The 13,782-nt window shown below is 37.7% G+C and overlaps 1 protein-coding gene across 2 annotated transcripts in view; it reads right to left on the bottom strand.

The window, feature by feature from the left end:
- SCYL2 (SCY1 like pseudokinase 2) overlaps window positions 1–13,782 on the bottom strand; it is a 67,882-nt gene that overhangs the window by 20,292 nt on the left and 33,808 nt on the right. Inside the window, exons 4-11 of one of the 2 annotated variants that reach the window (XM_067009959.1) lie at window positions 9,287–9,431; window positions 6,267–6,416; window positions 4,858–5,079; window positions 3,961–4,077; window positions 3,246–3,371; window positions 2,142–2,318; window positions 342–353; window positions 108–230 (exon numbers count right to left, since the gene is read on the bottom strand). In XM_067009959.1, the coding sequence (XP_066866060.1) occupies window positions 108–230; window positions 342–353; window positions 2,142–2,318; window positions 3,246–3,371; window positions 3,961–4,077; window positions 4,858–5,079; window positions 6,267–6,416; window positions 9,287–9,431 (1,072 nt within the window). The remainder of the gene's footprint in view (window positions 1–107; window positions 231–341; window positions 354–2,141; window positions 2,319–3,245; window positions 3,372–3,960; window positions 4,078–4,857; window positions 5,080–6,266; window positions 6,417–9,286; window positions 9,432–13,782) is intronic. The other variant, XM_059081942.2, reaches the window with a different exon arrangement.

The following is a 13,782-nucleotide window of genomic DNA, read 5'->3' as shown; positions in this document are numbered from 1 at the left end:
CGAGCTCTATGTTAAAAAAATTATGACAAACTTAAAATGTACTTTACTTCTTTCTTTTGCTTTAAGAATCAAAATCACCATTAAAGGAAAAAAACTGAATATTATACCTGGATCTGAATGGAAGGAGCCTCTAGGGCTCTGTAAACCATTGGCAGGACACTGTTCTTTATCTCATCAGGAGGAGTCTTGGTTAGTAGCAAATCCATTTTTTGGAGGAAAATTAACAAAATCTGTGTAGAAAAGGGGAACAATGTATTAAAGTCTAGAATCTTTATGACACGTTATACATGCCAAAATTTAAAGTAGCTTCAAAAGAATAAGTTATGTAGTTTGACACTCACCATGTTGCTAGCCTGAAGGCATGGAAGATAAAAACATATTAATCAAGTCTCTTATGTTTCTAGAAGCACTATATTTATTTATTTATTTATTTTTAACATCTTTATTTGAGTATAACTGTTTTAAAATAGTGCGTTAGTTTCTCCTTTACAACAAAGTGAATCAGTTATACATATACATATGTTTCCATATCTCTTCCCTCTTGTGTCACCCTCCCTCCCACCCTTCCTATCCCACCCCTCTAGGTGGTCACAAAGCACAGAAGTGATCTCCCTGTGCTATGCGGCAGCTTGCCACTATCTATCTAATTTACATTTGGTAGTGGAAGCACTATATTTAACATCTGCTCTCAGTTTAAACATTTAAGTAGTTTAATTTCCTAACTCTCACATATCTTCAGTAATACATCACTCACCCACAAGTACCAACTATCTGCAAAGCTACTGGGTAAAAAAATAAAAGCCTGAGGGTAGCAAAGTCAGAGGTCCCAAAGAAGTAAATTCCATCACTGGGCTTCTATGAAGTTCAAGAGAAGAAAAGGTACAGAAATGAAAAGGACTGTCAGGAAAAATTCTAGAAACATTTTCAACTGTCCCTGATCATTTGTTTGCCGCCACATACGTAAGTAATAAGGAACAAACTATCCCTTCTATCCATACAGAATACTTAGTTTTGTCAAGGCTCAGTTAAAATTTTTCAGAAGGGATTTTTAGCTAGACGACGACGACTACTACTATTACTACTACTACTAAGGGAAAAAAATACAAAGAATGAAGACAAATAAGAGCTCAGATGATAGGTTCCTTAGGATCCTATCTGATGCATAGCTTAGTGAACATGGGACTCCACTCCTTTCCCTCCTGACACCTTGACCACGTTTGGAGAACTCTGCTTCGAAGCCTACAGTTCTCTCACCTGCCCTTTTCTTAAGCAGGGGAACTACTGTCTTATTACCACAGACTTCCTTCTGTTCCTCTCCTTTCAATGGAAGGACCACAAACAGTCTGTCATAAAACCATTAAATCAGGTAATCAATGGTTTACCAATAAGCTCTTGCCATGTAGTAGCAGAAACTTAATAATATTTACCATGTGCCAGAAAATTTCATTTAATTTCAACAACCCTTTTCACATTTCAGAAATGAGCAAAATAGAAACTTTAAGAGAGTAATGACTTGTCCAAGGAGATGAAGAAGGCGAGATTCTAACCCAGGTATGTGACCCTACTGCTCTCTTAAATCCAAGTCTACCTTGAATCTGGCAAATAAATATTTTAATAGCGTCTATATCAGAGACTAATTAAATTTTCCCTTAACAATACACACACACTCATATTACTTCCATGGTACTGGAAGCATTTCTCCTCTTCTGGTGAAACTATTTATTTGCAATAAAATAAAGAGAAACAACTGGCATAAACAATCTACAAATTAAAGATACTTAATAACAAAACAAAAAAACAGAAATACTTAAAATGCAGGAGAAAAATATTTATTTTCCTAAACCTATAACTTTCAATAAGGCAATGGGAACAATATAACACATGCAAAATCTCATTACAATTTGTTTTCTGAGACAGTAACTTGTGGAGAGCTATAGACATTTATTTGCAAAGTTCAATTATAATTTTAGGAATGGTTCACTTCAAACATATGCAAAATAGTTTCTGACTAATGGAAAAGAAAGTCTCTCATACTTACCTCAATTATTAAAAAGTCAAATATCCTTTCCTTTTCTTTTCAATGATAGTTATCATTGACTAAGACCATTGAAAAAACAGGAAAAAAATATCTACATACATACCTGGATTGGCTCTTGCTGTTTAAAGACAGGGCCAAGTTCAGGTAGAATTAACTTGACATATTCTTCTTTGGTACATTCTTCAGCAATGAGTAGAACATTGGGCAAAACAAAAGGTACCATGTCAGGGTTTACAAATTCTGAAGTCAAACAAGGCAAAATTCTCTGCACAATGACACGCTGAAAGGCAAAAAATGTTTTCATAAAACTAATCTTTATATCAGGTCTTTAGTATTAACATTGAAGTTAAGAGTATAAAATCTCCAATCCCTTTGGGTAAGGTGACTATATAATTTATAGTTGAAACTTGGACACTTTTGAGAGTAAAATAGGGTGCTATTGCTAATTATGCCAGGACAAAAGACATAACTTGGGAACATCACAGATACAGGGGGACATATGATTACCCTTCCTTTAGGAAATCTTCCCCAATTAGTCTTCACTAATACAGTTCTCCTCTTAATTTCTTCATTACTTATGATTCATACCACATTGTTAATTGTTGTTTCATGCATGTTAACCCCATCTACACTTACTGTAAAGCCCTTGAAAGCAAGGACAATATTTTGTTTCCCATTTATTCTCCACAGCATCTAAGTAAAGGGCTAGACAAACAGTGCATAACCAATGAATATCTGATAGATTAAACACTGGAGATATTTCTGCAAAGGAATTACTAGTTTTCCAGCCAGTGGCTTCTTTAGCATTCACTAATATTTTTAGACCATATTATCCTCACGATTTAATAAGCCAGAAAGGGAGAGTAAAGGAATTGGAGAGACTAATATCAATACAGCAGTATAACTGCTAGTGAGGCAGTGATTTCCACAATGACAGTTTACAGACTTCTCTTCTGATGTTTAATGTCCAAGTGTTGCCTTTGCATAGGTGGTATCCTTCTAATTTTTATACCCTATTTAATAATTTTTGGACCACACAAAAAAGGTCCACTAAACTTTTGTGACTTCAGTCTGTAGCCTTTTATAGTCATTTATGTACCCCTGGCAAAAGTTACTTTTTTTTTTTTGGAAGGGTTATTGTAGTAAGTCCAAGTAAATTTTAAATTCTATGCTCCTGACTATAATAACAAACTGGTCAACAACAAACCTTCGGCAGTTTTGGCAGAACCTTTGGCAGTCCTTTGAAAAACTGTGATTTCTGAAGGTTATCTCTTTGGAATAAGGTATCAAAATACTGCAGTGTTACTGCACCAACATCATCAAAGAAGGGAATCTAAAAACAGAGAAGCAGAATTATTCTGATAAGTATTAAAGTACTTCTCATATCTGAAACTGACACATTATGGTGAAAATATATTCAGAAACATTTAGCAAAATGCTAAAGACCGCTAAATAAAAATTCTAATTATAAAAATCAATAAGAAAGTAATAAATTATTTTTCTTTTCAAGGTCAGTTTTTTTTAGAATCAGTACCTGTGAATTAGTTGCACAGTAACATTTTCTTTACATAACTAGTAAAAGATTAAGTAAAATATCTTGAGGGCATAAACAGTACCATTCATTAAAATCCATTGGTTATATGAGTGAATTTGAGGGCTATGAATTCTTGGGGTATCTAGAACTTCTGCATGCCTAGCTGTAACTAATAGGTCTCTTTATTTGAAATCTTAAACTTTATATCAGAGCACTTACCTGCATAAATTGTTTAACTCTTTAAAATTAAAAGAAGATGAATATTTAATACATTCAAGAATACAGATGTTATCTGGGGACTATATCTGATTAAATCTTCAGATGCATTTAATCAACTTTAACTCATTTTTTGTCCCTCCATCTAAGGCAGGAATTCATATGCACTCACCTTTGTCATTTGATCTGCATCTGGTCTTACAGTTGGAGTTACGTTTAACAGTAGTTTTACATGCTCACGGACTTCCTCAGGTATATTTGTAAGTGAACTAGATCCTAAACGACTCAACTTCAAAAGAGTAATAATGTTAAATATGAATATAAAATATTCAAAAGATACACATTTATACTGTCAATAATCCATTTAAGAAAACTTTTTGAGGGACTCCCCTGGTGGCGCAATGGTTAAGAATCTGCCTACCAATGCAGGGGACACGGGTTCAAGCCATGGTCCAGGAAGATCCCACATGCCACGGAGCAACTAAGCCCGTGCACCACAACTACTGAGCCTGTGCTCTAGAGCCCATGAGCCACAACTACTGAAGCCCGTTCACCTAGAGCCCGTGCTCCACAACAAGAGAAGCCACCACAATGAGAAGCCCGCGTACCGCAACGAAGAGTAGCCCCCGCTCACCGCAACTAGAGAAAACCCACGCGCAGCAACGAAGACCCAATGCGGCCAAAAATAAATAACAAATAATTTTTTTTTTTTTTAAAGAAAACTTTTTGAAATTTACTAAAAAATATATTTTTAGATTGAACAAATGGCTAATTCTACTGTTGCAAGATAATTAAAACACATCTTTAATACCTGAAATTGTCTCTATTCCTAAAACAAAACATCCAGTATTTTAGACCATATTTCAATTTTCACTCTAGCAAATAAATGCCATGATTAAAGTTGTAGTAACAAATATTAATCCTAAGAATTACTTTTGTTAAGTTGACTTTATGAAAAATTAAAATATGAGACACTCATCTCAGTTTAGAGAATTTTCTGAACATATTTTGGAAAAAAACCAAACACTTAATACATTTTTAATGCAAGCAAATGTTTAAAGGCAAATACCTGATCCAACTGTCTACTGAAACTCTTGTAAATATCTTGCTTGTTAACTTCAAATATAGCTTTCCCTTTATTAAATACAGCATACATGACAGTTCCTAAAGAGTACATATCACTGGCTGTTTCACAGCTCACAGAAAGTATGTATTCAGGAGCCAAATATTCAGGATTTGGAAGACACAATGATGGTAAATTTGGGTCCCATTCTTTACATGGAAACTTAGGCTATAAAAAGACAGAAAAAGGATTACATAGATTAAATATTTAAATTAAAGCAAACCACTGTCAAGTAGTAACAATTTAGTTTTAAATTCATACTCAGTCATGCAAGTAAAAATGTCACCATCACTTTTAATTCTAAATTTCCCCAAATCCCAAAACTAGAAAGTACATGAAACAAGTTAAGAAATAAAAATAAGAACTCTTATAACTTTGAGATTATTGGCGCTCTCTCCCAGAAGACAAATTATCACTACACTATACAATGCATTATGAATATGGAAAGGTCTGGCCTATGTTTTCTGATACACAGGCTTCAAATTTATGAGTTCAAATAGATTATTTGAAACCTTGTTCTTTCACTAACTAGCTATGTGATTTAGTTAACAGGTTCAAAGGGATGTTGTAAGATAAACAAATGTATGGAAAACAGAGCCAGCACAGTGCCTGACGCACAGTATATATTCAACCAATACTTATTCTTTCTGCTTCCCTTAAATTATAAATATATTTTAGGTCAAAGCATGGTTGTTAAAGGTAACAACTACATTGTAAAAATCTGGAATATTTTCCTAAGTATAAATAGGCAGGTTTCATAATCACTAAGTAACAGGTGCCTTTTAACCAGAAAGACTGGGTTTAAATCCTAGCTCTACCACTTACCACTTGCCTAAACTTAGGCAAATTATTTTATTCTATGAGTCTAACTTACTCACCTGTATTATTCCCATACCTCACTGAGTTGTTGTGAGGATAATGAGTAAATACACAAAAAGTGTCCAGAAAAGCGCTTCAATAAATGTTACCCATTACTATCACTGCTATTGTTATCATGCTCCCTGAAGAAGATTCTGTGATCCAATAAGCTGGGGAAACACTGCTGGAGGGTCACAATGTTTGTTTATGTATCTGACACTCTGAGGGAAAAAAATCTACTTAACTCAATAGTGCTCAAATTTGCTTAACTCTAGTACTTTCTTCTCAAGTAACATTACTGAGGAATTAATGAGCTAAATATTCGTAGGTACAATGAACACAAGAAATTTTCTATAAAGCTATACATTTAAATATACCATTGTACCACATAGCCTATTTCTACACATTTATCAGGCTTATAAATTCTCTAATCTATTCCAGATGCAATCACAAATTTCCAGAGCTTTAAAAAATGAGAAGAATAAAACCTTCATTACCTCTTGTTCAGAAGGATTGGTCGATGATACACAAAAATCAAAGCCCATTATTTTCCAGGCTCCACTTTTATTCAAAATTATATTTTCAGGTGTAACATTTCCATGAACCATTTTCACACTGCTATGCAAAAATGACAATCCTTCAGAAACCTGTAAATGAAATAAAAGACATTTTTAATAAAACTTTCAATTACAATAATAAATGTCTCATAATAATCAAATTTGCTGCTTCTCCCAATAAAAATTTTTTACACGTCAGGTAACAATTAATTTCATAAATGCAAAAGTGTAGACATTCTCAGTTGCCAGAGTATTCTAAGCATTAGCAAGAAAAACCCAATTGTAAAAACAGAGTACAACTATGTATTAAGTTCCTTTCCATATGCACAAAAGCAAAAGAAAAGACAGTAATAAAAGCACTTTGCTACCCAAATTTATTCAGTTCCTGAGTTTGAAAAGTGAGAGAATCTTTGGTTTCTTACTTAAAGACAGTAAATATCAAGAAATACCTTTGTCAATTTGATTCTAATTCTTAATAGTTTTATATACTTACACTTCATATTGAAATTAAGTTTTTCTGAATAGCACTGTGCTCAGTTTTCAAACATTAACTGATGTTCACTCATTCTCACACTGGATTAATATGTGGTAATTTTATATTTGTGCCTGAGATTACCATGGAATTTGTTAACAAAACGTGAAAACTGGATTTGAAAGGGCCGACCGTACCAAGTATGCCAGTTCCTCAAAAACTTAAAAATAGAATTACCATAGAATCCAGCAATTCCACTTCTGGATATATCCCAAAAAGAACTGAAAGCAGGGTCTTGAAGAGATATTTGTTCACCCGTGTTCATAGCAATATTACGAAAACCAACAGGTGAAAGCAACCCAAGTGTCCATCAACGAATGCATGAATAAACATAACGTGGTAAATACATACAACAGAATATTATTCAGCCTTCAAATAGGAAAGAAATTCTGACACATGCTACCACATGGATGAACCTAGAGGATATTATGCTAACTGAAATAAACCAGTCACAAAAAGAAAAATACTGCATGATTCCACTTATATGAGTAGTCAAATTAATAGAGACAGAAAGTAGAATGATGGTTGCCAGGGGCTGGGAGGTATGAGAGGTGGGGTGTGGGGAGTTATTGTTTAATGGGTACAGCTTAAACTTTGCAAGGTGAAAAGAGTTCAGGAGATGGATGGAAGTGATGGTTGCACAAGAATGTGAATGTACTTAAACTGTACACTTAAAAATGGCTAAGATGGCAAATTTTATGTTAGGTGTATTCTACCACAATTAGAAAATATATACTGTTAAGAGAATAAGATAAGCCTCAGACTAAGAGAGAATATTTTAAAGTCATGTATCTGACAAAGAACTTGTGTCCACAATATATAAAGAAATCTCAAAACTGAATAACAGAAAACAAACAACCCATTTAAACAATAAGCAAAAGATCTGAACAGACACTCAGATGGCAAGGAAGCATATAAAAAGGTGTTCAACATCATTATTCATTAAGGAAATGCAAATTAAAACTCCAATGAGATACCACTGCACACATATTAGAATGGCTACAATTGAGGGAACTCCTTGGCGGTCCAGTGGTTAGGACTCCATGCTTTCACTGCCAAGGGCCTGGTTTCAATCCCTGGTCAGGGAACTAAGATCCCACACACAAAAAAGAATGGTTACAACTGAAAGGGCCAACCATACCAAGTTTTGCAAAGATGTGAAAAAAATGTAACTTTTATACACTGCAGTGGGAATGTAAAATGGTACTATCATCTGGAAAACAGTTTTTCAGTTTTTTAAAAAATGAAATATCCACATACCATTTGATCCAGCCATTCCACTCCTAGGTAATTAACCAAGAGAAATGAAAGCATACGTCCATACAAAAACTTGTATATGAATGTTCACAGCAGTTTTATTTGCAATAGCCCAAAACTGCAAACAACCCAAATGATCATCAACAGGTGAATGGATGAGCAAACTATGATATACTACTCACTAATAAAAGAAGTATTGACATGCACAACTATATGAATGAATACCAAAATAATTTGATTGATTCAAAGAAGCCAGGCCAGGAAAAGAGTACATATTGTATGATTTCATTCACAAAATTCTAAAAATACAAACTGATTTAGTGACAGAAAGTAGTCAGTGGCTTCCTGGGATGAGAGACAGACAGCAAGGAGCAGGAGGGAAGGATTACAAAGGGTATGAGGAAACGTTGGAAGGTCGATATGTAAATTATTTTGATTGTAGTGACGGTTCTACCTATAAACTTAAAAAACTGTATATTTTAAACATGTGAAGTTTATTGTATGTCAATTAATTATACCTTAACAATACTTTAAAAAATAATGAATAAAATGATCTCTGCCCCTCCAAAACAAAGAATCTACTGTATAAATTCACTCTATAAAGCCGAAGATATTTTGGTAAGCAGGGGAAGGAAAATCAGAAAAAGTGGATGGACTTACGGATGCACTGTGAAGGTTTAAAATTCAAAAACATTAAGAAGGAACCACCACATCCACCAGTCAACAAGTGCTCTTCTCCAAAGGTTACTAATGTTATGTTTCATACATTAAAAAGATAAGCCTAACAATAAACTGTAGAAAAATTCTAGAACATAGAAATAATCTTTAAATTACTGAAAAGATCTGAAGGTTTGGGCTTCCCTGGTGGCGCAGTGGTTGAGAGTCTGCCTGCCAATGCAGGGGACACGGGTTCATGTCCCGGTCCGGGAAGATCCCACATGCCGCGGAGCGGCTGGGCCCGTGAGCCATGGCCGCTGAGCCTGTGCATCCGGAGCCTGTGCTCCGCAACGGGAGAGGCCACAACAGTTAGGGGCCCACGTAATGAAAAAAAAAAAAAAAAAAAAAAAAATCTAAAGGTTTACATAAAGCAGTTTATACAGCTAAATTTGAAATGGCTAAAAACAATTTTGAAGGAAAATATTCCATCCACATGATGAATAAAAATACATACCTGAAGCAAACCATATTTAGTTTCTACATCATAAAGTTTATAATCCTTAATGTCTGGAGATACAGGGGAAGGTAGATTTTCCCAGTTACCCAGAACATTGGCTAAGCTGGCAAAAACTGGTTCCGTACAAAATGCCAAGCAATCCCTGTTTTAAAAAAGAAAAACATTAGTGGTCCTATTTAACTATCAACAAGAAAGTGGACAATTTTAGATTTGTTTTCAGCATTAATATAACATACTTAGGCCAACAAAGCAAAGTCAGGAAGCTTTGTACATGAATTACACTGGATAAATCATTCAGTCTTTTAAGTGTTATAACAGCTGTGATGCATTTTTTTAAATTTAAAAAGTCAGGAAATAAACATTATATCAACTGTGCTTTTTGAATGATTGATATTCTTTATGGAAAACCAATGAATTAATTTAACATACTGTTACATTATACCTATCATATTACCCTTATTTCTAAGGCTCTAAGTCTCAGAATATGCTCAAAGGAACCTGTAGATTTCCCACAGACACCTCTGGAGCAATGAGTCAGGAAGGGGGAAAGGGCATAGCTCCAGCTCCCACAGAACAGTCACTTCTTTTTTTTTCACTGTTAAGAGCAAACACCTGGGTGAGGGAAGGGTCCTGAATTATGTCTCTTGGGATCTTTGTGAGCTGTTGGAACCCTGGGAGGGCACATCATTTTTGCATCTCTAGGACTGTCATTTGCTCCTGGAAATGATGTGAAAACCCTTTTGTTCCTGCTTTGGGAAACATGGCATCCTGTGGTGTCTTCTAGCGCAGGGGTCCCCAACCCTCGGGCCATAGCGGTCCGTGGCCTGTTAGGAACCAGGCTGCACAGCAGGCGGTGAGCAGCAGGCCAGGGAGTGAAGCTTCATCTGCCACTCCCCATCCCTCGCATTACCTCCTGAACCGTCCCCCACCCCCGTCCATGGAAAAACTGTCTTCCACGAAACCAGTCCCTGGTGCCAAAAAGGTTGGGGACCACTGTCCTAGGGTACTTTGCAAGCCCTGATGTCCACTTGTCCTCCACAGCACATTGCCAGGACAGGCATGCCATGTGTGTGCTTGGTGCAGTGGCGGGGGGGCGGGCGCGGGCGGGGGGTATTCCTGTTTCTGGGTGGGTGAGTAGGAGTGACTGTGGAGCCCGTGTGCAGAGGATCAGCAGGGCTCCCCCAGGTTGCTGAGGGGCAGGACGTGCCAGGAGATGTGACTTCCTGGACAGAGCACGGCCACATGGACACACCTGGAGCTCGGGGAGCTCCCGGGCAGGAGGTCCATGTGGAAGATCTCAGGACCAGGCAGCCAAGTCCAGATGCTGGTGGGAGTGACCAGCCTGATGACTACTTCAATCTCAGAGCACCTTTGCTTTTATCTATTTTATGTATCATTTTTAAAGGTGTCAGAAGTTTCCAATTTTTAAAATTATTGTTCTTTGATTTTCTTTTTTTTTGGCTGTGCCACATGTCTTGCAGGATCTTAGTTCTCCACCCAGGGATCGAGCTGGGGCCCTCAGCATTAGAAACATTCAATAAGTCTTCAATAAGCCTTATAGAGTAATGACCAAGAGCTCAAGCTCTGAAGACTAATACCCAACTTCAAGTCCCAGCATCTCTATTCCTTGTTAGTGACTTTGGATACTTTGAGCCTCACTTTGCCCATTTGTAAACTGGTGATAAAAGACCACCTTGAAAGGTTACTGTAAAGATCAAATGAGCAAATGCATATAAAATACATAGCATGTTGACTAAAATGTAAGCTCAATAAATGTTTAAAATTGCTATTGTAATTACCAACTGTCTGAGATTCAAGTCCTAACATTTTGGACTTTGGCTTAGGCTCTGGCAATGAAGAACTACAAGGCAGTGCAGTAACAAAGCTATACCAAGTCTCTGTACCTGGACAGTAATTGTTAAATGGCAAATATGCCTTTTGCTGTTCTGTCAGTAATACTTGAGTTATTTTTCTTTCACTTTGAACCCATTTTTCAAATGAAAGCATATGCAGTTCAATATGTATGAGCGATAAAGACAGAGCTGCTTAGGTTGAAGAAGAAAGTTACACTGTCCTCCCTGCTCAGTTATCAATAAAGATGATGATTTTGTTCTTGACTCCCACACACACTAAGCTCATTAACACAGTGGACACAGGCTTTCGTTTGCTGAACCGCACTGGAGGATAACTGCTCAAAAACCCCTTAGTCTTCTCTACAGTTTCCAATGATTCCCAGGACTCGTTTATTTTAGCAATTCTTATTTTTTTCCTTTTCTGTCTTGTCCCCAAAATCATCCTTGGTCATATCAATATTCATAAGATTATTCTTCAAGCTTGAAGGCCTTATTATCTTTCATGAATATTTATTTCCATCATCATTAAAAACAGTTACACACCAGAAGCGCTAAATCCTCTCTCAAGGACCACCTCCCCCAACCGCAGCTGTTTCTAGCCATTCATTACCTACCCTTTTACTAACACCACCTAACCTAGCTTCCTAGTATCTTTATTCAACAAATTTGAAGTATTCAGTTCTGACTACACTTTATTCCCGTCTTTCTCCCTACTACCTCAACAATAAACTATCACCCTTACTGCCCTTTACTGGGCAAACCCTTATTAACCCTGTAGGTGCCATCACAGGTTTCTTTTACTCTCTTGCTTATGTCGTAAGCTGAAGGAAAAAATAGAAAACCCAAGTCTCTGTAGACTCATAGCCTAAAGATACATAGTATACTTTATTTAACCTTGCTCTTTTTATTTTTCAAGAACATCCCTTCATAGCCCTCTTATATTAACTCCTCATTCCATTAACTCCTTATTCCTTTACCTACCTATCCACGTTCTATCTTGAAAAAGTAAAGTTCATTGAACATGAATGATCTCATTTCCCTACACTTTACCTCAGTATATTAGTGATTTGCAACTATCCTCCTGAAATTTCCTTTGAGTTCCTCCTATGGGACTTGATTCACATAATGATGTCTTCTCTGCTGGGCTCCTTTCTAGCTTCCAAACTGCCATCCTACTGAAATTACTGAATATCACTAACAACCTCTCACTAGTCAAATGCAATGGATTCTTCTCAGTCCTTACTTCCTTTTTATTCAGTGGTGCCAGTGTTAGGGAGTCCTTTCTTCCCTCCTTTGGCTTCCATAACATGTTGCCAATTTTTCTCCTGTCATACGACATGATCCTTCCAATTTCTTTTGCTGGCTCTTCTTTCCCCTCTACGTTTCAAGTTCTGTGCTCACTACTCTGCTCTTTTGACTCATGCTCTTTAAATTCATTTTTTTTTCATGGTTTTAATTACTGCCTATATTTTACTCACCCTCATATATATCACCAACTCTGAACTTTCACCTGGATTACTTTTATTTATTTAAAAAAATTTTTGGTTTAGACCATTTTTAAAGTCTTTATTGAATTTGTTACAATATTGCTTCTGTTTTATGTTTTGGGTTTTTGGCCCTGAAGCATGTGGGATCTTAGCTCCCCAACCAGGGTTTGAATCCGGACCCCCAGCACTGGAAGGCAAAGTCTTAACCACTGTACTGCCAAGTAAGTCCCTGGATTATTTTCTATAGCACGTTTCTTTTGGATGATTCCAGTGTGATCTCCACATTATTAAGTCATTAAAAAGCAGAAGTGACAATCGGAGAAGATGGCGGAAGAGTAAGACGCGGAGATCACCTTCCTCCTCACAGATACATCAGAAATACATCTACACGTGGAACTTCTCCTATAGAACACCCACTGAACGCTGGCAGAAAACCTCAGACCTCCCAAAAGGCAAGAAACTCCCCACGTACCTGGGTAGGACAAAAGAAAAAAGAATAAACAGAGACAAAGAATAGGGATGGGACCTACACCAGTGGGAGGGCGCCGTGAAGGAGGAAAGATTCCTACACACTAGAAGCCTCTTCGCGGGCGGAGACTGCGGTTGGCAGAGGGGGAAGCTCCGGAGCTGTGGAGGAGAGCGCAGCAACGGTGCGGAGGGCAAAGCGGAGAGATTCCCGCAGAGGATCGGTGCCAACCGGCACTCACCAGCCCGAGAGGCTTGTCTGCTCACTGGCCGGGGCGGGCGGGGGCCGGGAGCTGAGCCTCGGGCTTCAGTCGGATCGCAGGGAATGGTCTGGAGTTGGCAGAGTGAAAACAGCCTGAAGGGGTTAGTGCACCACGGCTGGCCGGGAGGGAGTCCGGTTGAAGTCTGGAGCTGCCGGAAGAGACAAGAGACTTTTTCTTGCCTCTTTGTCTCCTGGTGCGAGAGGAGAGGGGACTAAGGGCACCTCGTAAAGGAGCTCCAGAAACGGGCGTGGAGCTGCCGAAGAGACAAGAGACTTTTTCTTGCCTCTTTGCTTCCTGGGGCGCGAGGAGAGGGGATTAAGGGCACCTCGTAAAGGAGCTCCAGAAACCGGCGCGAGCCGAGGCTGTCGGCACGGACAGTAGAGACTGGTGTGGGACGCTAGGGTTGCTGCTGCCGCCACCAAGAG

The sequence above is a fragment of the Kogia breviceps genome, chromosome 12 (assembly GCF_026419965.1).
Source record: "Kogia breviceps isolate mKogBre1 chromosome 12, mKogBre1 haplotype 1, whole genome shotgun sequence".
Taxonomy (NCBI): domain Eukaryota; kingdom Metazoa; phylum Chordata; class Mammalia; order Artiodactyla; family Physeteridae; genus Kogia; species Kogia breviceps.
This window is presented reverse-complemented; position numbering and strand designations above follow the sequence as displayed.